The following is a 25,395-nucleotide window of genomic DNA, read 5'->3' as shown; positions in this document are numbered from 1 at the left end:
CTTCCATGGCTTCCCAGTGCAAACAGGATAAAAAGCTGAACTTACTTTGCCTGGCACATTAAGGCCCTCTGAAATCTTTGAAAATATATATTTTTTTATTATTTAAAATTTAATTTTATTATTTATTATTTTTGACAGAGAAATAGAGAGTGTGTGTGTATGTGAGAGAGGGAGAGAGAGAGAGAGAGAGAGAGAGAGAGCATGAACTGGGAAGGGGCAGAGAGAGAGACACAGAATCTGAAGCAGGCTTCAGGCTCTGCATTGTCAGAACAGAGCCTGACGCAGGGCTTAAACTCACAAACCACAAGATCATGACCTGAGCCAAAGTCACATGCTTAACCAACTGAGCCACCCAGGCCCTCTGAAATCTTAATCTTCTAGCAGTATCTTGGGACATGCCCCCAATTTTTTCTCATGTTTCTGTGATACTGAACCAGTTATAGCTCCCTCCTACATTCCCAACCTTTGTGAAATAATTCAGTTAATTCCAATAGTTCTAAAATTACTAATTTATATATGGGGTCAAATTCAGGCTTTGTACCAATTACCTATGTGACCTTGTATAAGTAATTACTTGTCTGTACCTCAGTTTCCTCTGAGGGACAGGGATACTAATTTCACCCACCTCCTAGGGTAGTTGTATGGATTAAGCTAATTAATAAAGGAAAGAAATTAATACCTGACACAGAGAAGGTGGGTAATACATTTTATTATATTATTATATATAATTATACATTGTTATATTATATTATTACTATATTATTTTATTATTATTTTTATTATCATATGTCTTCTTTTCTAGACTATAAAGAGATCAAGGAATATATCACCCTGTTGAGAACTTGGCAAGTAGTAAGAGCTCAAAAAAATGAATGTGAAATGAGCATCAAATAAATTTTTTCATTATTTTACACACATTTAAAGAAATATAATTTAACTATTAATTCGCTAATTAGTACCCCTGAGAATCAGTGCATTTGGATGGTCTAAATAAAATGCTTCAGGAGATTATTCTTTTAAAAAGTGAAAGGAATAGCTTTATTTCATCTGAACAGCACTAAATATTAAACCCTGTGGCCAGCAGCACAATTTAGTCTGAACTGATTTGGTGAACTTCAAATACAGAGCTGGACGTGGAGAAGGTCAGCAAGCCCAGTGGGCAGGCTGCAAAAGCTGTTACCAGGATTTTCAGATATTTTTCCCACAAGAGAGGTGTTCTCCATGTTTTCATGATTATCATTTTTTAAATTTAAGCCAGTGAATCTGACGGTACTATACTTTCCAACTGTAGGCTGCTTAGAGACATCATCTTCACCAATAAGAATTTGGACATTCATAGAATAAACTTATTCACAAGATCAGAAGGCAAATCCCAACAACCTATCTCTCTGCACTTCTGCTCTATTCAGCTATAGGATGATCACAGCCTCAGGGCTTTCTTGGTGCTATGATCTTTGCTGAGAAGAAAAAGAAAGGGAAAAGAATTTGTAGGAGGCAGAGAGGTGCTTTTCAATTTTTTTTTTTTAACGTTTATTGATTTTTGAGACAGAGAAAGACAGAGCATGAACGGGGGAGGGCCAGAGAGAGAGGGAGACACAGAATCTGAAACAGGCTCCAGGCTCTGAGCTCTCAGCACAGAGCCCGACGCGGGGCTCGAACTCACACTCACAGACTGCGAGATCATGACCTGAGCCGAAGTCGGACACTCAACCGACTGAACCACCCAGGTGCCCCGAGAGGTGCTTTTCAAAGTGCATCACTTGTAAAGGGCAGGAAAGGGAACATGCTTCATAAATATTATACCAAGTACAAAAATGATCATGACCTAAGGTGGGCTGGGTTAGGAGGAAACCTGGTAGAGGCCTAAGAACCTTAAGCCCAGGGGCCACGTGTGCAAGAGGACTCATGGCACCATGTCCTGCCTCCCCACCTGCCCTGGAGAATCATTGCCACACTTCCTGACTGAATTACAGTATATGCTTTGGATGTGCAGGGGCAAAAACATATGGAGAAACTTAACCCTGCCTGTGCTTCCTGGAATCTTTACTCTGTAAAGAGAGAGGTAACCAAAAAACGTGTTTAAGTCTGTGTTTGTGTGTGTAAATAAAACAACACAAGATGAATATATTTACCATCAGTAAAATAAAGATGGTAAGCTAAACTCAGTCTGATTATTTTTTTAGAATTAAAAATGCTTTTATTTTTTGAATGGAGAGTAGCAAGAAACCATCCAGTTGCTGCCAGTGCCTTTAATGGTTTCTCTGTTAAATACTTAGCTACCTAGGAAAGCACTCAAGACTGAGGATCATGAGAATTTTTAGAAAGGAAGGGAAATAGAGTGAAGGGATTGCTGAGCAAGCTGGCTACCAAGTGAGGTCATGGAGACCTCAAGGCCACAGAAATTCCAGAAAGGGAGGTAGAGGGGAGTTTGCCTACCTCCCAGTTCCACCTCGGGCTGTCCTGACCAGGGACAATGATACTTGCTTTACTGCTTTAACACAAACTTTAAAGCACAGACAGGATCTTGCCTGGTCAGATCTCTTTCAGGCAGCTTCTTTTTAATAGAACACAGTATGTATGGGTGGAGCAGCCACTGCCACAGACAGCCGAACAATGTCCAAAGGGTGTAGTCTACTCAGGGCTGTTCCCTCTGTGCTTGTCTGGCAAATCCAGTCTGATTTTGATGTCTGAATGCCACTTTATTTTTTATGTTTTTAATTTGATAGAGAGGGTGAGGAAGAGAGGCAGAGGAAGAGAGAGAGAGAGAGAGAGAGAGAGAGAGGAGATAATCTTAAGCAGGCTCCATGCTTAGTGCAGAGACCAATGGGGGGCTTGATCCCATGACCCTGGGATCATGACTTGAGCTGAAATCAAGAGTCAGGCGGTCAACCAACTGAGCCACCCAGGTGCCCCTGAATATCTTTTGACTTGGCTAATTCCTGGTGATACTATATTTGTTACTATCTTCAGTATTTATATATACACCTCAGAATCTATACATATTATATACAAAATGTTTGTATTCACAATTTTTCATTTTTAGAGAGACAGAGAGAGAGACAGCATGTGTGCAAGAGTGGAGAAAGGGGCAGAGAGAGAGGGAGAGAGAATACCAAGCAGGCTCCATGCATAGCACAGAGCCCAGTGCAAGGCTTAATACAACTTTATTTATTTATTTTTTTAATGTTTTTAATTTGAGAGAGAGGGTGAGGAAGAGAGGCAGAGGAAAAGAAAGAGAGAGAGAGAGAATCAAGAATCAGATGCTCAACCAACTGAGCCACCCAGGTGCCCTTGTATTCACAATATTTAATAAGCATTCATTTTTTTTGTCAAAATATGATATATTTTTGTCAAAATATGATATATGGTGTCAACAATATGATATATGGAAAGAAACAAGAGTTATATTTTAGAGTAGATAAAACAAGTTTGCCATGAAGAGGTAGCAAAATTAAGTGCAAAATAAATGCTCAGAGAAATGGGGTTAATGTGAAGTCCTATGTCTGATGACACAAAACATCCATTTTTCTTATCTGAGTTTGAAATTGTGTAATTATAAGATATTAATCAGTATTGTTTTCTTTCTGAAGAGAGCTATTTGAGAGAAAGAGAGAGAGAGAGGGAGAGAGGGAGATGCTAGTGACCCATACCATAAAGATTTTAGCAAGTGAGGAATAACTGAATAAAACTTATTTTATCCTTTTTTTAATAGACTATATCTGAACAAAGTTAATGGTCACAAATTACTGATAAATTTTTCTGGATGCATTTTTAAAGTCAGTCACAAAAGCTAAAAAAGGTCCAAGATTTTACACTCTGTCCTTGGAGGACCGATTTGTTATCACAAGGATAAATGCTATTAACATGGGTGGATATCTATAGGCAGCTGGGATAAAGTGCCCAGGCCATTAAAGACATAAAGCATCTGGGACACTATAACCAGAGGCTTTGGTGTCCTTTGCACAGATTTATGTTTGACATGCTATGTATAAAAGATATGATGGAAAATTTGTTCTCCCCCCATCAAATTGTACTTGTTTCCATATAGGAGTCACCAAACGACACATTCTTTTTTGTATACCTTTGTCTGGGCATCCACATTTGCCCCTTGGTTTACGAGGACTTCAGCCACATTCACTCTGTCTTCTTGAGCAGCCAAATGGAGTGGGGTCAGGCCATTCTGCAAAAGATTCAAAGTACAGTCATTTTAGAGAAGGTAATATAGCACACAAGGCATGTATGAGCAACAATTTATGAATTGTAGGAGACTAAGCCTTGAGTTCTTAAATTAAAAAAAAATTTTATAAATGTTTGAGAGGAAGAGCATGAGTGGAGGAGGGGCAGAGAGAGAGAGGGAGGCAGAGGATTCAAGCAGGCTCTGAGCTGTCAGCACAGAGCCCAATGTGGGGCTTGAACTCACGAACTGTGAGATCATGACTTGAACCGAAGTCGGATGCTCAACAGACTGAGCCACCCAGGTGCCCAAGCCTAGAATTCTTATGTTAAAAAAATCTACAAAATATGTTAGCACCGTGGCAACACTGTTATCTGCAGGCTTCATGAAAATTTCAAACATTCTCAGAAGTGGAGGGAATGGACTGAACCTTGTGGACTCACCACAGACTCTATGGTTTATCAAGGTTTTCCTACATTTGCTTCATCCAGCCCTACTTCCTGTTCATTCTTTTCTTTGTGGACGTATTTTAAGGCAAATCCCAGACATTATACCATTTTCCTACTACATACTCCAGTGTTCACTTGTTAAAACTAGAGGCTTTAAAAAAAGATATAAAATGATATAATGTCTGGGATTTGCCTTAAAATTCTTCCACAAAGAAAAAAATTTTTAAATGAATTAACAAAAATGTTTTGTTGTTGTTAATTTTAAATGAGTAAACAAAAGCAGAATCAGGTCTGTTAAAACAGAAAACAAACTGATGGTTGCCACAGGGAAGGGGGAGTGAGAGATTGTGCAAAATGGGTGAAGGGGAGTGGGAGACACAGGCTTCCAGTTATGAAATGAATAAGTCATGGGAATAAAAGGCACAGCATATGGAATACAGTGAATAATATTATAATAGTGTTGTGACAGGACAGAGATGGTAGCTAAACTTGTAGCGAGCACAGCATGATGTATAAACTTGTCAAACCACTAAGTTGTACATCTGAAACTAATGTGAGATTGTATATCAACTATACTCAAAAATAAGTAAATAAATATTTACCAAAAAGACACCTAGAGAATTTTTTTGCAAAATTATGCAGGAATTTCAACACATGGCCATTGGCACTAGCTTTAGCAGAATTAAAAGAAAAGTTGGTTATAAAATTAAGTATTGACATATGATGATAATATTTTCTTCACCGAATATTAATACCCACAGCTGATAAATATGTTCCGTATGTTGTTTCTGGGTAGGAAAGATGGCCTCGAAATGCAAAATGAATGCTGTACCATGAGAATTTCCAGGTCATTTGAATGGTGTATGTGTTTAATGAGACTGAACATTTGAAACTGAGTCTACAACAGAACGTGCAGGCTACCTGGTTGTTCTAATGGCCAAGAAAAAATCACCAAGACTGTACACAAGTTTAAAAATCCTCTGTAGTTGTAAAGTGTCTTTTCATGACTAATATTTAGGAAAGAGTAACTTGGTGTGAGTGCTTGCAGATTGTTTTCTTTCCCCCAGTACGAGCATGGAGGTTAGTATCTGAGTCCTGGAGGCCTTCCTTCTCTTCCTCTAGCATCTGTGCAACGGGAGCCTCGGCCATGGCATTTGTCAGAGGAGAGGAGTGAATCAGGGACAACACCAGCGAGGGCACAGAGCCCTGTAGATGCCGTACATGACTTATTCAGGGGTTGCTGTCCCATCAAACAGATTATAGGATTCAGGAAGACTCACTTGCTCTCGGCTTTTTAACTATTTACAGAATTTGGGAGGAAGCCCACTCAAACTGAAAAGAGAGGAAATATGAAAAGGAGGACCAATGCACTCAGTTGAAGTCCAAGAAAAATAAGCTGGGGCCAAGACTGGCACCACCCAACACTGACATAATCTTAGAACAATGTTCCATGTTCTGCTTTATTTATTTATTTATTTATTTATTTATTTATTTATTTATTATTTTTAATTCCAGTTAGTACACATACAGTGCTCTATGAGTTTCATGTATACAATATAGTGATTTAACACTTCCATACATCAGCCAGTGCTCATCACAACAAGTGCCCTCCTTAATCCCTGTTTCACCCATCCCCCCACCCCCTCCATGTTCTACTTTACAGGAAACAAATATTTTCAGCCATAGTATTTTGTAGAGGTTACCTATTCTAAGTTTGAGACTTTTCAAGACTTTTGAAGACACTTTACTGAGTGTTTCTCAGCAAAGTTTGGGAAAGGTATTGTGGCATGTGCCTTACTTTCTCATGTTCCCCTGTGTTCATGCTGCCTCATGGGTTACCCACTCTACCTGTACCATGGAGTCACTCACAGCCTTCCTGGACTTCACTGTCTGTCCTTGTCTCACAAAGGGCCTCATTGTTACATTTATGTGCACACCTTCTATGTGCTCACCTCTATTAAGAGCATCATAATCCTGCATTTAAATTCTGTTTCCTTGGGGCGCCTGGGTGGCTTCAGTCGGTTAAGCGTCCAACTTCAGCTCAGGTCACGATCTCACAGTCCGAGAGTTCAAGCCCCACGTCGGGCTCTGGGCTGATGGCTCAGAGCCTGGAGCCTGCTTCCGATTCTGTGTCTCCCTCTCTCTCTGCCCCTCCCCCGTTCATTCTCTGTCTCTCTCTGTCTCAAAACTAAACAAACGTTAAAAATAAATTAAAAAAAATAAATAAATTCTGTTTCCTTGTCTGTCTTCCTCAAACCACTGTGACCTTGTTGAGGCAAATACTGTGTCCTTAATCTTTTTATAACCAGTGTCTAGCGTCTAGCACTGAATCATCCACTAGATGATTAAATCAGAAGATAAAAGCAAACATCTTTAGATAAAATATGCTAAAAAGAAACTTATTTTTATGTTCATGATTTTCATTTAAAAGATTTTATTTTGTTATTTTTTTTAAAAGTTTATTTAATTTTGAGAGAGAGAGCACGCACAAGCGGGGGAGGGCCAGAGAGAACAAGGGAGACACAGGATCCAAAGCAGGCTCCAAGCTCTGAGCTGTCAGCACAGAGCCTGATGCAGGGCTCGAACCCATGAACCGTGAGATCCAAGTCGGACACCTAACCGACTGAGCCACCCAGATACCCCATCATTAAAAAGATTTTTAAAAAATAATGTGGTGGTTAAAACAGTCCCATTTGAATTCAGAGGTTACCTGTTAATCTTTTATAAGGTTTCAACCATTGCTTATTTTAAAAAGTGGCAGTTATTTGGAACAAGAGAACACCACTAACTCAGAATATCAACAGCCCTGCTTAATATTCTATTAGTGGTACAAAGGAATAGAGCTACTTGTAGTCTACAAAATCCATGTGGGAAAGCAGGAACATCAAAAGCGAAATTGAAATCAAACACTAGCTAACTTCACTAGTAGCTAGTCATGGTCTCTTTTCCTTGAAGCTACTGGGAACCACTGATTACTAGTCAGAAAAGAAATAAGTGAAAGCAATAAACTATTTAGTTCAATATCAATTTTCACAAAAGCTAAATCTTTCTTTTTAATATCTATTTTTTAACAAGGAAATAAAATCTAGTGTTAAGTGGGGAGGTAGGACAGGGAGGGAGAGACAATAAATGATGTTTAAAATTGGCAGTTTAGGAAAAACTGACAGAAAATGGTCAGAGTTTCCTTATTGAATAACACGTTCTGCTCATTTTCTGTTTTCACATCAGGGCTTACTTCACACTTTATATGGAACATGGCAACTGAGAAAGGAAGCAAAGATTTACAAATGCCTTCATATTAGATCATTCCTTGGTACTGTGAAGTTCTTGAAAGTTCCTTAACTTTAATGTGCTCATGGGAAGCCAGCTGATCTGCTTTTCAAAATTTCTCTGGAAGTATCTCTGCTCATGTAGGGTTTTTCCCCTGGAGGATGGTGGACAATTTTGGTCCTCAGAATTTCCTTGCTAATTTCCAGTCTATCAAAGCAAACACTGGGAAATTCTGAAGTATTTTCAGCCTAAAAAATGTCTGTGATTTTAAGGCAAATGCAAGGCTGGATATGTATTGCAACTAGTTGACTGGAGGATTTTATTTATTTGTTTATTTGTTTGACTGGAGGATTTTAAAGAAAAAGAAGTCACAGTATACTTTGGTATCAAATCTCCTGAAAACATTCACCTATTAACCAGTTGTTAAGGTCTATATTGCCTTTGAGAGAATTAGTGAGATAAAGTATTCTGGGCCCTTCAAATAGACTGACTCTAATGGATGCCAGAATGTACTTCAATTTGAGAAGACCAGGTCTTCTACCTTGTCTTTAAGACAAGTTAAATTTTGCAGCAAATTATTGTAAGCTTGGTCTCTATCTGAACGCTTGAAATTCAAAAACCATCCTGTATATAATGGCTGTTTGAAATTGCTCTGTGATTCCTATTAATACAGAGACATGCACAGATAAAAGGAATGTTTAAAATAAAAGTTAAGAGAAAATCAAATTGTTACACCAGAAAACTATGAAAAATATTTTGTTCTATAATAATCACAAAATATTTTCAAGATATTAAAACTGAAATAAAAAATATTTCCCTGTTCTCTTATGTATGTCTTTTGGTCTATAGAATTTGTTAAATTACAACCTCGGGAATTCAGGTTAGTGCAGAATAACATTTTCCCTAAATTATAAGAAGTCCATAATTAAGACAACTCTTATTTTCTTCCTTAAGGAGAAGGTGCTGAATGTTACCTCAGTTAATCTTTATGACATTTCTGTGAAGTAAATATTGTTGTCTTCATTTACTAGAGGGCAAAATTGAGGCTCATCAGGTCATATAGCTTGTTCAATCAAGTCACACATCAAGGAAGAGTCAGGCTTAGGATTCACACCCAGGGGATTCAAAACCTCCATGATTCCAAAATACAGTCCATGTATATGAAAAACAAATAAAATTACTTGTCATTTGTCCCCATAAAACTATTGCTGTCTTGAAACTCCACTCCAAAATCTGAGCTATGGCCATGCCATCACCAACTGGTAGAGAAAAAGCCAGGGAGTTTGGATTGTCAAGAACTTGGGAGCACTGTAGCAGGCTTTTGTGTTATATGAAGGGAAGACTTAGAAACATCTGTTCTGTGCTTTGAGCAGACCTCAGACTTAAGGTATTAATAAATAGTTTAGCAAACCCAAATTCTCTGATACATGCAATGCGAGGTCTAACTTCATTAACATGTCTCTGGCCAATTGTGGGCTAGACTTTGCTTCATAAAATTCTTCACTAATAATGGGGCTGCCAAATATGAGGACAGGAATTTGAAAAAACTAGGGAACAGAGACTTCACACGTTCCTTGAAACTGCCAATTTACATAGAAAGACTAACAACCTTTCCAACCTATTGAATAAAATAGCTACTCTAAACTTCTGTTATTAAAATGGACTCCATGAAGGCAGCACTCTTTCTAATATTTATTTTTTTAAGTAGGACTTAAAACTGGGAGAGGCAATGAGTAGGTACCCCCAAAATATTTGCAGACAAAATCAATAGGCTACAATTTACAACTTACTATTTTGCTAAGTTCTGGCAAGGTAATGTGGTACTTTGAATTAGCATTATAGCAAAACTTCATATTATTAAGAAAAACTTTGTGGACTTCATTTTTATGACTATATGTTATTCAATTGTATGACTTGACAAGTATTGATTTACCATTCTCTTACTGTTTAAACATTTTTTCTCAAAGTCTTTACTATAATAAACAATATTTTGGTAAACCTCTTTGTGCAACGTTACACTTTATATATTCTATTTGACCTGGATTCTTCATGCTTCTTAGTGCATGCTTCTTAGTGACCTCTCTGAGAGGTAAGAGTTCGTTATACGCTTTGCAGAGAAAAAGAAAGGTTACCTTATTGCTCAGGTTCACATTAGCATTTCTGCTGAGGAGCAGGGACACCATGTCCACATGTCCTTCCTGAGCTGCAAGATGGACAGAAGCAATTCCTTGCCGGGTAACTGCATTTGCATCAGCACCATATTCCAGCAGAGTTGTTGCTATGTCCATCTGGTTCTTTTTGGCAGCGATGTGCAGTGGCGTATAACCATTCTGTCAACACGAATCACTTAGTCACATGCCCAGTAACAAGATAAAAATGTGTGCAGTGCACTTTCAAATAGTATGCTCCCCTTTCTAGTGATTTTCTTTGACGGTTTAAAAATTCATAATCACAGAAGCAAACTGATAAATCAAGCTGTGCCATTAATGTACTGCCCTAATGTCTCCCGCATCCCTAAATTGGGAAAACATACTACAGACAGTTTAATGCAGAGTACCACCAGTTTTGCAAAAGGAATATAGGGTCCTCTCTTGCAGGCAGTTAATGTTAGTAGGTGCTCAATAATTACTTGCTTTATTTAAATTGCCAATGTGAGGAAACACAACTAGGAAACAACAAACAATGTGGTACCATGGACATGTTCAGAGCCATTATTCCACTTTTCATTCAATAATAGCTATTCAGAGCCATTACTCTACCTTTAAAATATCTTTAATAGTTACTTGTTGCTAACAAGTTGAAAAATTTACTGTTCATGGTAGTCAAGATGCTATAATCTACCCTCACAGCCCCTTTGATTGCCTCTTCTATGAAACTCTAGTTTCTACGTTATGCTTCAGCTGAACTGGTTTCCCACATAAGATACAGCTCATGTTTCTATTTTGCCTCATTCTGTCAAGAATGTTCTTCTCCACTATGTCTTTGGGGTCAGCATCTATCAGCTGAAGATTCAGCTCAAGGGTTATACTCTCATGAAGGGTTTCATTTCCTCCTTCCCCACCTACACCCACCCCCAACCTAACTGACTCCAATCAAAGTCCTGGAGATAGTGGCACTTTTTCCTTTGCATACCTGTTTCCTCCTACTAAAATACAAATTTGTTGAGGGCAGGTATTGTGTCGTATTTGTCTTTGTATCTCTACTAGTGCCTCACAGTGACTGGTGAATCCTCAGAATTTGAGTCAAGCTTACTACCACTTTCAGGACATTCTGGGATCCTTGTCTTGACTGACCTCTGATGACCAGAGGTTCAAGCAACTTAAATTCCTCTGGAAAACTGGCAATTAACTGTGCCTCAGGGTTGTTCATAGTCTTCTGCCCTGAGAAAGAAAGGTCCCCTGCACTAGGGGACCTTGTCCAGCCTTATTGTCATTTAAGAGAAATGCAAGATTATATTTTCACTTGGGCATGAATCCAACTATATAAGATATGCCAATGAAAAATGAGAATGATTTTTTATAGAAAAGAAGATTTAGAGGAAAAAAAATGGAATTCATGGATTCACATTTGGCAAAATGATCCAAAGCTAGACAACTATCAGCACAATCTTTCCAGGCCATATGGATGGGTAGGAAACAACACAGAGGACAGTGGGGGCTGCCGCACCACTGATCCGGCCAGCCTACTGCAATTACCCTCATATTTTAAGTCATTAGCATGTCCTAGTAGGATAATGGTTCTCACTTGAGAAACACCCTTTCCGTAATCAATTGTAGAGGATTTAAGCAAGTGGAAATGCTGCTTCCAGACTCTTCTGAAACCAGCCTCTGCCAAACGGGATGGGCCAGGGTAGAAGATTTTATATCCCTATTTTTAGTTTTGACCTTTTGCCATCTGGAAACCCTAGCTGACCTGGGAAACATTTGTCCCTCTGTACAGACACACCCTAAAGGGATTGCCTTCAGAGCCAAATGTAGAGCTTTGGACTGAGCCCAACTTTACAGCGAATGACAGGAGGGGGTGGTCTGTTTCGTTACCATCCCCACCCCTGCATAAAAGCCAAAATTCACAAAATCAGTGCTAAAATAGGTCATCTGATTAGTCAATATGTCTAGCACTGGCTAATCAGAGTGGTAACAGCAACATAGCCTGAGTTTAGCTTCTTGTTATGCATCTTATTTCTTTTTGCTTTTGCTACGGACATAACCTTCGCGTTAGTTACTTGTCAACCACCGAAGGCAGGTCAGTGTCCTTTAACAGGTGACAATCCTCTGGATTATTTCTTATTCCACCCAAAAATCCTAGGTCCTAAAGAACACTAAGAAGAGAAACTCTGGCATCTCTGAAATGCATGCTGACTTTAGACAAGTTACTCATGATTACTGAGGGCTTTACTCTGAGCTCCTTACCTGAACTACAAAGGAAAGAATAAAGCAAGGGAAAAACAATTCATGGCATTTATTTTAGAATGGAAGTTCATCTCAGAAAGACTTAAAAATATTTCAAATAATAAACAAAAAGGTTCATCTTGAGACCTATCAGAAGTTCTCTAATCTTTCTAAATGCTTCTTAATTTCTGGAAAGTAAAATGATTCTCACCTATCACACTAAAGGGAAAGATGCATTTAACAGAAGAGAAATAAAATAGTGACAGATTCGGCTACAGAATAATCTTAAATATTTTTTTCCTCTTGATGTGGAGAACAAAATGCTTGCAGTGTGTGCTTTTGTAATTCAAGATGAAAACAAAAGGAAATGCAATTTTAAGTTAACAAAAGTAATAGATGTATATCATACTTTATATTTTTTTCCAAGAATCTCTACTGTTCCATACCAGTAGATATATTGTACATTTTATGGAAGAGAAATCTGATAATAAGTTAAGACTCACTATCTGTTTTCCACGATGAGTGTCCAGGTTATGCCTGATTTCATGCCAATACTGCTTCTAGCATAGAGTCCTGCCTCGGGAAATAGATCTGGTGAAAATGGATCACAGAAGCCCATCTACTTTTTCGGCACCTTCCCTCCTCCCCCATTACAAAATCGCATCAGGTTCCTAGGACATGTATGAGTAAGAAAATATGTTGGCAATTCTATGAAACAGAAGAAAAGGCAAGAGAGCATCACCTACCCTAAGAACCCAGCATGTGAACTGAGAAAGAGTTCACACTGAAGTCAACTGCTGTTATAGTCATATGTTCAAATTGTGCCTTTTTGAGCCTTTGTCCCTCATTTTTCACCACAGCCAGAATTTGGAAATGCTAAACCTTCCTTTACTCCAGGGAGTATTTGCCTACTCTTTATCCCTTCTCCCTCCTTCTTTAATAAAAGAGCCTTGGCATTGTGTCCAGCTGAAAAACTACACTTCCTAGCTTCCCTTGCAGAAAGAAGTGGCCAATGACAGGACAGGTAAGGAGAAATGGCTGGGTGGAGTTTCTGGGAATGCCCTATTGTCTTTCTTTCCTGCTTGAAAAGAGGAACTAGCAGCCTGGGCAAAAACAGTCTCTGAAAGGAAAGGAAGAAAAAAAAAAAATCACAGGGAGCTTTTCTTAATGTTCTGGAAACACTGGACCAACATCAACAACTGCCTACCTCCAGACTGTTTATAAATGAGAAAAAATAGAGCCTCATCAGTTTAAACAACAGTAGCTAGGTTTCTTACCTAGCAGATAAAGCCCATCCTTAACTGAAGGAACAGACTTTGCTTGGGATCAAAGTCTAGAAAAAGTTCCTGACCAGGATCAGTGCCTCAGACAGTGGGAATGATCAGCCATGTAGCAGCGATGGTATTACTGAAGCTCTTATGGAGGCAATTGTGCTGTGGCAGCAAGAAGTAACATCTCCTTAGCAAAGCCAGTGTTGGATTGGCTATAAAAGCTACTCCAAAGGCTAAGTGCTGTTAGAACTCTTTTCAACTCTTTGTTGTGAAGGATGTTTTACAGACATGGAAACATGAAGTCTTGTTTGACAAATATGAAGCTGGAAATCAACTGCAAATATACCTACTATGGACCTATTTAAGGGTTATTTATGGATTGAAAGAAGGAATGGATGGACGGAAGGGTGGCTTGCACTCATTTTGCTTCACTTAACTACTTTATGACTCTTGTCAATTCTAAACTGCTTGGTACTAGTTGTGTCAAAATGCTTACTCTCATGTGAGGAATGAACAATTTTCCTATTAATTATCTTACTCTTTTGTGAGGAGTGAATAATTTGCTTATTAATTATTTTCCTACCAAGAACCTGGAGTTATTATAATATAATAAAAGTGGCCCAGGCCCAAAAGGATATTAAAATATACTGAAATGAAATAGACAATCATTAAGTTTCAATGTAATTTTTTTCACTGTTTAAATTGTGGTAAATATACATTATGTAAAACCAAACCATTTTTAAATGTATGGTCAATGGCGTTAACTACATTTCACATTGTTCTGGAACCATTACCACCATCCATCTTCAAACTGAAACTCCATCCATTAAACACCAATTCCCCAGTCCTTCCTCCCTTTAGCCCCTGGCAACCAGCATTCTACTTTCTATCTCTCTCTGACTGAACTCATACAGTATTTGTCCTTTTGTGTGATTGGTTTATTTCACTTAGCACGGTGTCTTTGAGGCTGATTAATGTTGTAGCATGTGCCAGAATTTCCTTCCTACTTCCTCCATTGTATGTATACACCACATTTTAGTTATCTGTTCATTCTTCAATAAATACTGGGTTGCTTCCACCTTTTGGCTACTGTGAATAATGCTACTATTCATTTTTGTTTTAAAGATAAAGCTTTATCAAAGGTCAAGGCATGGTTTTATGATAGAAAAAATGTTTGTCAGAATCAGAAACTATGGAGGGAAAGCCACATTTAGATGAAAAGCAAATTTGGAGGTTTGGTTCTGAAGTATAGATTTCACTGGGTACATTCTGGAGAGGCTGGGGCAGGAGATAATTAAGACATATAGGAAAAGAGGTCCTGAGGAGAAATAGGTGTCAAAGATAACCTAGTCTTCAAAAAGAGAAGGTACCTGAAAACTTTCTCTCTTAAAGTCCACAAAGTGATCTAGAACAGCCCATTCATTGATCGACCTGTGTGTACAACAGATTCAATGTAAACACTAAATTTAAAGCAGAGCACTGTAGCTGTCCCACAATGGCAGAGTAAAAAAAAAAGATGTATAAAGCTTAAAAATGCTAAAAGTTTTTCCAACCAATAGTATTTGGTGAAAGAACTAGACAGCATTAAGTTGTGGTTTGTATCTTTCCACTTTTCTCAGATCACAGCCACCTGTTCCACAAGAGAGAGCTTACTAAACTGACAGCACTCTATTAACCTATCTTCAAATACATTCTTCTTTATGATTTGCCTCTCAAATCAGAATATCAGGGAATCAGGAAGCCATATACTCTATGTATCTCTTTTCTGAAAAATGTAGGTTGTCTACTGGCCCCAAACACCCTAATAATAGGAATAAAGATTCCTCTTAACAATCATAAAAACTCATAAACAAAATTTCCCAACCCATGTTATTAAACAGAAATAAATAACTCGAAGGCAATGTTTTATGGCCAGGAAAATATCACACATATTTTATAACCTTGAAAAATCAGAATTTCTTACTCCCTCAGGCTATGCGGATGTTTTTAATCTGGCTGAAGAAAACTTCAAATTTATTTCCTCCACAGGCTCCAGGATGTCCCGGATTTTTAAGGAAAATCAATTGGCACGTGAATATTTATTGAGCATCTACCACATTAGGTGACCAAAGATCTGAAGGCACAGATTCCCTGAGGAGCTTATATTTCTGTGTCTTTTAAGTGATGTCTAAGGTGCAGGGTGCTACATGTGCAGCAAAGTGGATGCACATACAGAGACCAACAGACACTGCCCACAGGCCTCCTCGGGCTGTCCAATCACAGGTACCTTTGCAGCCGCGTGAGGTGAGGCTCCTTGGTCCAAAAGCAGGAGGGCCACTTTCTGATTATCGTAATGTGCAGCTACGTGCAGTGGAGTTAGCCCGCTCTGAAAACACGTGCAGAAACAACAACCAGTGTCAAAAGCGTCTTAACATCAGAGGCCTAGATTTAGGAGATAGGATTAGTGTGGGTTCAACACAGAGTGTAAGTTACATTCCGCTTTCCACAATGCTTGGACCCCAGCGTTCACCTCCTGTTTCCAAAGTGATCTTCATCCTATGCGACTTAACTCGGGACTAGTCATAATTTAGGTGGCTGGTGGTGAAGTAGCAAGTGCTTGTTTTGCTACCATGGAAGGGGCCTGCTACCATGGAAGGTGGTCAGCCTCATACCTTCCCAGCAGCATCTGGAGATGCACTTTTCTGTAGCAGGAGATTGGCTACTTCCAGCTTCCCATATTTTGCGGCCACATGGAGGGGAGTAAATCCTTTCTGGAAACAGAAACATAAAAATAATGACCAAGAGAAATGAAACAAAGGTATCGCTTTCTTGGAACCAATGAATTATTCTCACGATGAAGCACAGTTAAGCCTGTATTTAAAGACCAACACTGGAAGACAACAGCTAGAATCTCCTTATCAACAAGGATGAGCAGTATTTAATCTTTCTCTCTCTGTTGACTGAGTCACAACATGCCACTAATTCTGGGACTAATCAGGCATCTGACCAGGATGAAGGTGGAGAGCTAGATCTGGGACTTATTCTAGAGCTATTTTGGGATTTCACATTTTGGGAAGAATATGTTACTGGGTCCCAATTTGGATTTGGAAGGCTTGGGAAAATCCAGGACAAGTCTGGACCTCCCATATTCCCACATGACTAGACTGGAGCCTTTCTCTTCTTCTTCTCCTATTTCTGCATGTATACACATATCTTTATGTATGCTCTAGGCCTCAGGGGTAGGAGTCAGAGAATCATGCATCTTAACCACAAAAGGTGAACTGAATAATAACACATGGTTCTATCCCAGTAAGTTTGCAAGAGCTGGGTACTGAGAGTTGAGTAGTTGCTCTCCCTTGCTACCTGCTCCTACAAGGACATGGGTATCCACCAGTCAGTCACTATGCACAGTTATGGAGGTTCCCAAGCATGAGTCAGCAACTGGAAGGTCATCAACACATTTGACCTCATGAGACTAAAGCCAACTAGAGCCAATGGGCAGCTGGCATGGTGGAAGGGCAAGTGTACTCAAAACCTCATCACTCATTACTCTGTTTTACATATTAAATGAAATCCAGGAACTTTGCAACTCTGCTCTACTTAAGAGCCTGAAGAGTCACAGGGGGCAAAAGTTGGAGGTAGTCATCATTTATTCGGATAGTTTTCCAAGTATTTCTAATTATTGTAATTATCTTGTGCATTGATCACACTTCTCTGCATCCAAATAAGGGAGAGAAGCACTGATTTCTAGTTTTCTAAGACATGCCATAGGCCAATTCATCTTTCTATCACACTTGTTAGGTTTACGTAGTATCACCAAAAAATGAGCTCTAAATTTGCAGTCTGTACCCACAAAGTAACTAAGTGGTAGATTATTGTTCTAAGGCATCAGAGTTGAGATTTTAAAAATTAAACCATTAATCATACAAGACAGCAGCAACAAAAGAACACCAAACAAAAATAATCCAAGAAAAATTCACCTCCTGATTTGAAAGTGGTTTGTATACCTGGCCTTAGCAGGAGAGATCTATGGCTGTGTTTTTAAATCACCATTTAAATCTATCAAATAATGTGCAAGAAACATTGTAATCTAGATATCATTGATGGTTCTTTGGAAGATAATGCACTGAGAAACATAAGACAAACAAACATACCCCAAACTACCCTGCCTCACTCCATGGCTTTGTTTAAATTTATTTAAAAAAATTTTTTTTAATGTTTATTTATTTTTGACAGAGAGAGAAAGAGACACAGCATGACCTGGGGAGGGGCAGAGAGACAGGGAGATACAGAATCCGAAGCAGGCTCCAGACTCTGAGCTGTCAGCACAGAGCCCAACGCAGGGCTCAAACCCACAGACTGTGAGATCATGACCTGAGCCAAAGTCGGACGCTCAACCGACTGAGCCACCCAGGTACCCCTTATTTTTTTAATGTTTATTTATTTTTGAGAGAGAGAGAGAGAGAGAGAGAGAGAGAGAGAGAGAGAGAGAGAGATATGCAGAATGTGAGCAGGGGAGGAGCAAAGAGAGGGAGACAGAATCAGAAGCAGGCTCCAGGCCCTGAGCTGTCAGCACAGAGCCTGATGTGGGGCTCGAACCCATGGACCACGAGATCATGAACTGAGCTGAAGGTGGACGCTCAACCGACTGAGCCGCAAGGCGCCCCTCCATGGTTTTGCTGACCATGTTAAGGGCTATCCTGGGATCCCAAGGATAGATGCTGTTGTACCACTCGTGTACCTATTACCATGCTGGGAATTGTAAGGAGGATGGATCTGGGGGGGACACAACAGGATTCCAAGATTCACTTTCATACCTTTGTTGTTATAGATAAAGATGCTCCATGATCCAAAAGGAATGCAGCTACGTCCTCATGCCCCTCGCGGGCCGAAAGGTGGAGTGGGGTATACCCAGAAGTTGTGGCTGCATTTGGAGATGCTCCTTGCTGCAACAGCTGTTGTACTATATCTGCCTTCCCCAATCGGGCAGAAATGTGGAGTGGGGTTTGGTCATCCTAAATGACAAGGTTGAAATACAAGGCTGATTAGCTGAGAACACAATGGTGACATTGTGAAACATTCAGCAAACTTTGCTTGGTATCAGAGGCTACCGTAGATTCTTTGCTTCAATGCTAAAAAAATCCCATTTATCTTTTTCTTTAACATTTAGTAAGGGGGAGATGGTGGATCTAAGCACCTTAAATACCCTTTGAGTAACCTATTAGTATGAAAAGTGTGAAAGGCAGTTCTATCTATAAATTATCCTCACTACCACCTGCCATATTTTATTAAAATTTTATCCCCTAATGATTCCTTTTTTGGGGAGGTAAGGGAATTTATCCTACTAAAACTGGGAAAGGTATTATACCTCACCAGTTATTGTGCCCTCATATGGAATGAATTATTTTATTGGCGCCACCTTGCCATAGTCCAAAGCACAGAGGCCAGGTATAGGGTTGTCCAGGTATAACTGCACAAAGACTCCTAGCCAAGAAGGCTGAAAGGCAGCCAACCCTCTGCTTGTCAAGGTGTACATCCTGGCATGAGCTGTATCTACCTAGGAAAGGCCCCTTATTACAATTCACTCCCAGGCATGAGGCACTATATCTTGCACCTTGAGGATCTTATCCCCAAATGGGAGAGGCATCTTTTCCTAGTTTGCCCAAAGATGCCTTGTGGTGGTCATCCAGTGAGAAATCCTCTATTTGAGTGTGAAAAAATTCAGGTGAGTACTTTAAATAGGGAAGCTAGAGAGAAGAGGTTGGAGCACAGGAGAGTGCTCTGAAAAGCTAAGGAGGATGAGAGTCACGGTCAAAGCAAGAGGGTCTATGTAAGAAGTATAAGAGGAATTGGTGGAGCCACAGGAAGAAGAATACTGAAAACAGAAAAAAGATAATTGTCACAGAAAAAATTTCCTGTAATTCTGCTACTGCCACGACCACCACCACTAAACATGGGCTGAGCACCTACATGTCCCAAGCTCTGTTCTAAGTACGCCACCTACATGAATTCATTAATCATCATGACAATCTTACCACTTGTAATTGTTAGTATTTCCATTTTCTATATGAAGAAACTAGAAAAATAAATGTGCCACAGGGATAGATATTCATTAACTCGCTCAAACACTATATAGATAGTAAATGGAGGACCAAGGTTCAAACCCAGGCATTCTGGCTGAGAAAGAAAGGTTCTTAATCACAAAACATACTGCCTCCTTAATGAAACAATAACTACAAATTCTATGCTCAATTTCAGCCGTGAGTGAAACCTTTTCCTAGATACAATGCTTGATATGTCACTAACAACACTCAGAAAATGTGAGGTTTCTTGTAATCCATGGTAGGGTACAGCTTTTCTTATTTATTCTACTTTACTGATTAAGCAGACTGAACCACCATCTCTAGATCAGGGGTATGAAAACTACAATCCAGGGGCCAAATCCAGTTGCCACCTGTGTTTGTAAACCAAGTTTTATTGGAAATGGACACGCCCATTTGCTTATGTAGGATTGCCCATCACTGCTTCTGTTCCAGAATGTCAGAGTTGAGCAGCTGTGACAGAGATGGTGCATCTGTTAAAGCCTACAATATATACTAACAGGCTCTTTACAGAAAAAGTTTGCTGACCTCTGTCTCCAGACCCTCTGTAAAATCCACCAACTGGCACCACAGTACATTGGACACCCAAAGCTTGTGTCTGCTGCTGTTATAACCTTTAGGCTCATCTGCAGATCTTATGCTTACAATGATCTAGTTGTGTTTGTTCCCACACTACTATTTTGTACTAGTAACATTGCTACTTTGTGCTATATTTGCACTAATTACTTTAATTAAACAATCGCACAATATGTTAGCAGGTAAAATATAAATCTGAAAGGGAAAGATTAATTTTCCCCTAAGAAGACTAATTTAAAAGCTTTGGAAAGCTCTGACAGAAGTTGATAAAAAACAATTGTGGTCAAATTAGATATGGGTGAGACAACTAAATATTTTGGGGGGATGTTATAAAAGTCTAGACATATTTTGTATACAAATTGCTTCATATATGTCTCAGTTTTCTCACTACTTAACCTGAAACTAGAAACTGCAGACCATTTATATACTGAAGGTTAAATTAAATGATTAAGGCATTTACATATTTATTTACGATCCCTGACCTGAACTGCCATTTTGATAGCCAGACCAACTACCTATCTCAATAGTGAAAGAAAAGTGGGTTTCTTCTGGGAGCTAAACCAGGAAAGCGAAGCATTCAGTCTCAACCCAGACATTCTTCTATGCAAAGGCAAATCCCTAAAGCCACTCCAATTTGAGTCTGAGGGTTTATAACATCTCAAGTTGTGAAGAAAAGGTAAAACCTTCCTTTTTCCTTTTATGGCTGTGACAGGTGACATATAAGTCAACCAAAAGAGTTCAATTATGCTTCCAAATTATGCCTGTTCTAGAAGCTTTCCACATGAGCCCTTCTCTATGGAGTGTGAAGAATTCTGGATCAAGTCTAGGTTTGATTCCAAAATCTGTTAGAGGCTAGCAATGTGCCAAGGATGCAAAGTTCTTGTTCTATTTAATTTTGTAAAATAATTGAATGGACAAATGTGTAGGGAAGGATTTTTTTTTTTTTTTTACAATATCACTTGGATAGATACTTTTGTCATGACTTTATAAGAGTATCCCTGAAAGAGAGCATGCAGGTGTTTCAAGGTTTTAATAAAATCAAGGGTAATTTTTTTCCTCAAGAGCAAAGGCTTTCCTGTGTCACACATACCTTGGCTTTAGCTTCTACCTGAGCGCCGTCTTGCACCAGATACCTCACGACTTCAGCTTGGCCAGATCGAGCTGCCATGTGCAGCGCTGTTTCTCCTCTCTGGGGAACATGAGCCAAAGGTAATTAATGGAAGCTCTGAAGAAGGGTGGCATATTTTATTTGCATAATGCTTATGATGTAGGGTGTTTTTCTTTTTTAAGTAAAAAATAGTCCCAAGCACTTCCTTATTGAAAATGAGGAAAGATCGGAAATGAAATACACAAGAATTTCACAGCAACCTGATTCCTGATGGAAGGGATTGGAGTAACCCTTGGGGAGCCTGGTCTCCAACAGTGTCAGAAGTGCTGCTCAGTGTGGCCTCCTCCCAGCTTGAAAGGTGAATACTCCCAGGAGCCAAGCAAGAGGGGAGATGAGTGAGTGGGGCAGGAGGGGAGCGCTCAACTAGACAGCCCGACGCCTTGCCCAAGGGAGGCTGCTGCTCCTTGGCATCTGCAGACCACTTCAGTAGTTGTGCCTGATGCCAGCCGTATCATGCCACACCTTCCTATTTTTCAAAAGCTGGCAGTTTGGCTGTTTGTATATATTTCTTAAACCTTGACCACAAAATCAGAACTGCAAACAGAACAAAACAGAAATCCTATGTTGCCAGGGCAATATAGACACACCTGAGGGCCAGACTTTGCTGTTGGCTGTTGGTTTGCATTCTGTGATTTAGTTCAGCAGACCAGTATTCTGGTCTTTGGACATTATCCCATGGGGCCATTTTCTTGGCCACTGGACTCCTCCACCCTGACCACTTCCCTCATTGTCACCAGAGAGAGTTTAATTCAGATTATCTATTCATTTATTTCATAAAAAAATGTAAACAATATAGAAAATATGGATAGACAAAAAGAAACAAAAGGTCATAAAGAGCAAATATATTCTCCCACACAAGTGATATCCACCTAAAAATTCCTTTTATAAATTGAGCATTGCTTTACAGGACATCCACCTCCATGGAAGGATACACAAGGACATATTTCGCATGTAACTTGTTACTATGCTTACTAGAAAGGCATTGGAGATATAGTTTACCAGATCATCCAGGGTTCTCTTTATGAAGGGAAACATTCTCTCTCTCTCTCTCTGGCGTTAGGAACAGGAAAGATGATATTTCTGCTCAGAAGCTGGTCTGTTCCTATCTTGTGGATGTGTTCATTTGGGCTGTTAGAAGACAGAGCCTTCCTGGAGGCCCACCCTCAGGGTGAGTGTGCAGGACCTTATGGCTTGCCCTTTCTCTGCCAGAAAGTGGTTTATTTGATTTTTACTGCTTTGGTGCTCATGAGTTCAAGTAGTGTTGTTATGCTTATGGTCTGGTATGCTAATATTATTATGAAGACAAACTTAAAATCCTATAAAACAATGTCAAATGCCACATGTCTAGAGTATCTAGAGTGATAAGTCACTTAGAGAATGATATTTACTCTGAAATGAGCAATGATTAATATGGGACAACAATACCATCCGACAATCTATGAACATGGGTTTGTTATAACCATGGGTTTGCTATAACATGGTCAAGCTCACTAAAGAGAAGAATTACTTTGGATTTACTTGAAATTACAATAATGATCATTTGAAGTGCCTCCTCAACATGAAACACTTCTTTAAATGCTTCTATTGTAAATTCTTCCCCTCCACAAAAGCTATTTTTTAAAGCATAACATCTGGTAGTAACATATCTGCAAATTTAATGCACACAACCTGTAAGTCCTAACAATTTGTGGCCAGCTGGCGACTGAATGGATCTTGCCTTCGAAGTAAAGGAAACCACAGGTATTCTCAAATTTTGTCCTTCTAAGCAGTCACATTAAATAGTAATGAATTTAATTACAATAAAAAATAAGTAAATAAGAGCAATTTTTACCAGTTTCTTAAATACTCATAATTGGACATTCTTTGTTAAAAGGATACTTACCACATTGGTCGTGTTCGGTGAGGCTCCATGATGCATTAGTTGTGATACGATATTTACATGCCCCATGAAGGCAGCAACATGGATTGGGGTAAGGCCCGACTAGGAAGAAAAGAGGGAAATAGTGGTTTGTGAGCTTATCATAAAAAGGTTTTGTCTGCCTGCCTCCCTGTCTGCCCTCCATGCACCCACCCATTCATTCATCCATCCCACACTCATCTTAACATAACCACTCAAGTGATCAGATCAGAAGATGTCAGGACATTGCCCACTATGTCAGATTCTATAAGATAAATGTATTAATACATAATAATCATTTCCTTAAAGCAGGTTCAGTGATTATGAAGGACCTATGTCATATCTGCTAAAGAATGATTTCAAACATTCTATAAAGAGCTATGAAAAAAAAAATTAGAGAGAAATGACCTGAAGTTTTTCCCCCTTTGCTACTAAACCTTTCTTATCCATATAACTATGCGTGTGTTGGGGGGGGGGGGCGGGGGCGGATAGGTGCATGTATGATTACATACATACTATTACAAAGCTGACTTTCTGGGGCGCCTGGGTGGCTCAGTCGGTTAAGCGTCCGACTTCGGCTCAGGTCATGATCTCACGGTCCGTGAGTTCGAGCCCTGCGTCAGGCTCTGTGCTGATAGCTCAGAGCCTGGAGCCTATTTCAGATTCTGTGTCTCCCTCTCTCTCTGACCCTCCCCTGTTCATGCTCTGTCTCTCTCTGTCTCACAAATAAATAAACGTTAAAAAAAAATTAAAAAAAAGCTGACTTTCATTTCAGATCCTATTTTGGCCTTTAAAAATGATTCCGACGAACTTAGAGTCAACTGATTCCATCGTACACAAAAGAGCATGGTACTTAACACAAGGCCAACCCTCTAATAAATGGGCAGATCACATTAATTGTTTTAATCACTTAATTTTAACTTTATGAATATTACAAATTAAGGTGATATAATTAAAGCAAATAATACAATGATTACTAGACAAGACTTTAAATTTTGTTTGTCCCAAATCCTACACACATACACCCTTATGCTTCTTATATGAAATGATGCCATTTTGAATTTTTTAGAATTTAATTCCATGTACAGCATGAACACCATAAGTTGGTAAAAATGCTTAATATGGCTAGAAATAGCTAATGTATTATAAAAAGAGAATGAGAAGGAGATCCAGTCTCAACAGGAATTTGAGAAATGTCAAAAAAATACGTGAAAGAAATTCTGTCTAATAATAAATTCTGTCTAATTCTGTCTAAGTAAAAGGCAGAAGAGAAAGACTTCTGGTTGGCCAGGCTTCAAATAATGGGCACTGAGGAAAATGAGAACTGTGTTAAAAATTTGACACCTTTTTCCATCAGTAGGGGGAGTCCTTAGAACATGTACAAGGCATGTTCTCATCTTGGTCTGCCTTGCCTTTTAAAGCTCTGAGGAGTACAGGGCTGGCAGAGGATCCTTTCCAGTTGCTGACATCTCTGGATATTTAATCAAACACCAGTCAAAAATATTTTATTTTGGAGCCCATTCTGATCTTTAAAAATGGTTGCCATATACTGAGAATAAGCTTTTAAAATAACAGGTCCCTACCATAAAGACATGGGAGTGACAAAAGAGCAAATCAGTATTAATATTTTCAACCATTTAATAACGTTAAATTTGTAAGTGTTACAAATCAAGGCAGATATTTGAAGATAAGAAACTAGGCTAGATCTCAAATTTTATATCTGCTTCAAATGCTACAGTCTTTATTGATGCATTCAGCAGACCTTTACTGAATGGCCTATACCATGTTGCAGGCATCTATAGACCCATCAGACTCAGGCCTGCCTTGATGGAGCCTGCACTTTCTGGGGAGGGGGAGTGGCTAGGTCATAAGTGAAGCATCCAGATAAGTGCTTTAACGGAAACAGGCACAGGAAGAGGTGCTTCGAGGAGGACCTCCTAGACGAGGCCAAGGACTTCCTAGTGAGTGGCCCCAGATTCGTCCTGAAGAGTGTACAGGATTAGCCAAGATATCAAACTGGGGGTGACACATGGAGGGTACAGAGACAGGAGGGAAATGAAAGGGTATCCAGTCCCAGAAAATGCTGTGGCTGGAATCCATGGAGAGCAGAGTGCTGGGGGCA

The 25,395-nt window shown here is 39.3% G+C and overlaps 1 protein-coding gene across 5 annotated transcripts in view; it reads right to left on the bottom strand.

Moving 5' to 3' along the window:
- ANK3 (ankyrin 3) overlaps positions 1-25,395 on the bottom strand; it is a 336,335-nt gene that overhangs the window by 134,712 nt on the left and 176,228 nt on the right. For all 5 annotated transcript variants that reach the window (XM_032595132.1, XM_030334419.1, XM_030334420.1 and 2 more), the window contains exons 12-18: positions 23,259-23,357; positions 21,299-21,397; positions 18,349-18,546; positions 16,204-16,302; positions 15,819-15,917; positions 10,026-10,223; positions 4,082-4,180 (exon numbers count right to left, since the gene is read on the bottom strand). In XM_032595132.1, coding sequence (XP_032451023.1) covers positions 4,082-4,180; positions 10,026-10,223; positions 15,819-15,917; positions 16,204-16,302; positions 18,349-18,546; positions 21,299-21,397; positions 23,259-23,357 — 891 coding nt within the window. The remainder of the gene's footprint in view (positions 1-4,081; positions 4,181-10,025; positions 10,224-15,818; positions 15,918-16,203; positions 16,303-18,348; positions 18,547-21,298; positions 21,398-23,258; positions 23,358-25,395) is intronic.

The sequence above is a fragment of the Lynx canadensis genome, chromosome D2 (genome assembly GCF_007474595.2).
Source record: "Lynx canadensis isolate LIC74 chromosome D2, mLynCan4.pri.v2, whole genome shotgun sequence".
Lineage (NCBI taxonomy): Eukaryota > Metazoa > Chordata > Mammalia > Carnivora > Felidae > Lynx > Lynx canadensis.
The sequence above is the reverse complement of the archived record's forward strand: the minus strand, read 5'-3'. Positions and strand labels throughout refer to the sequence as shown.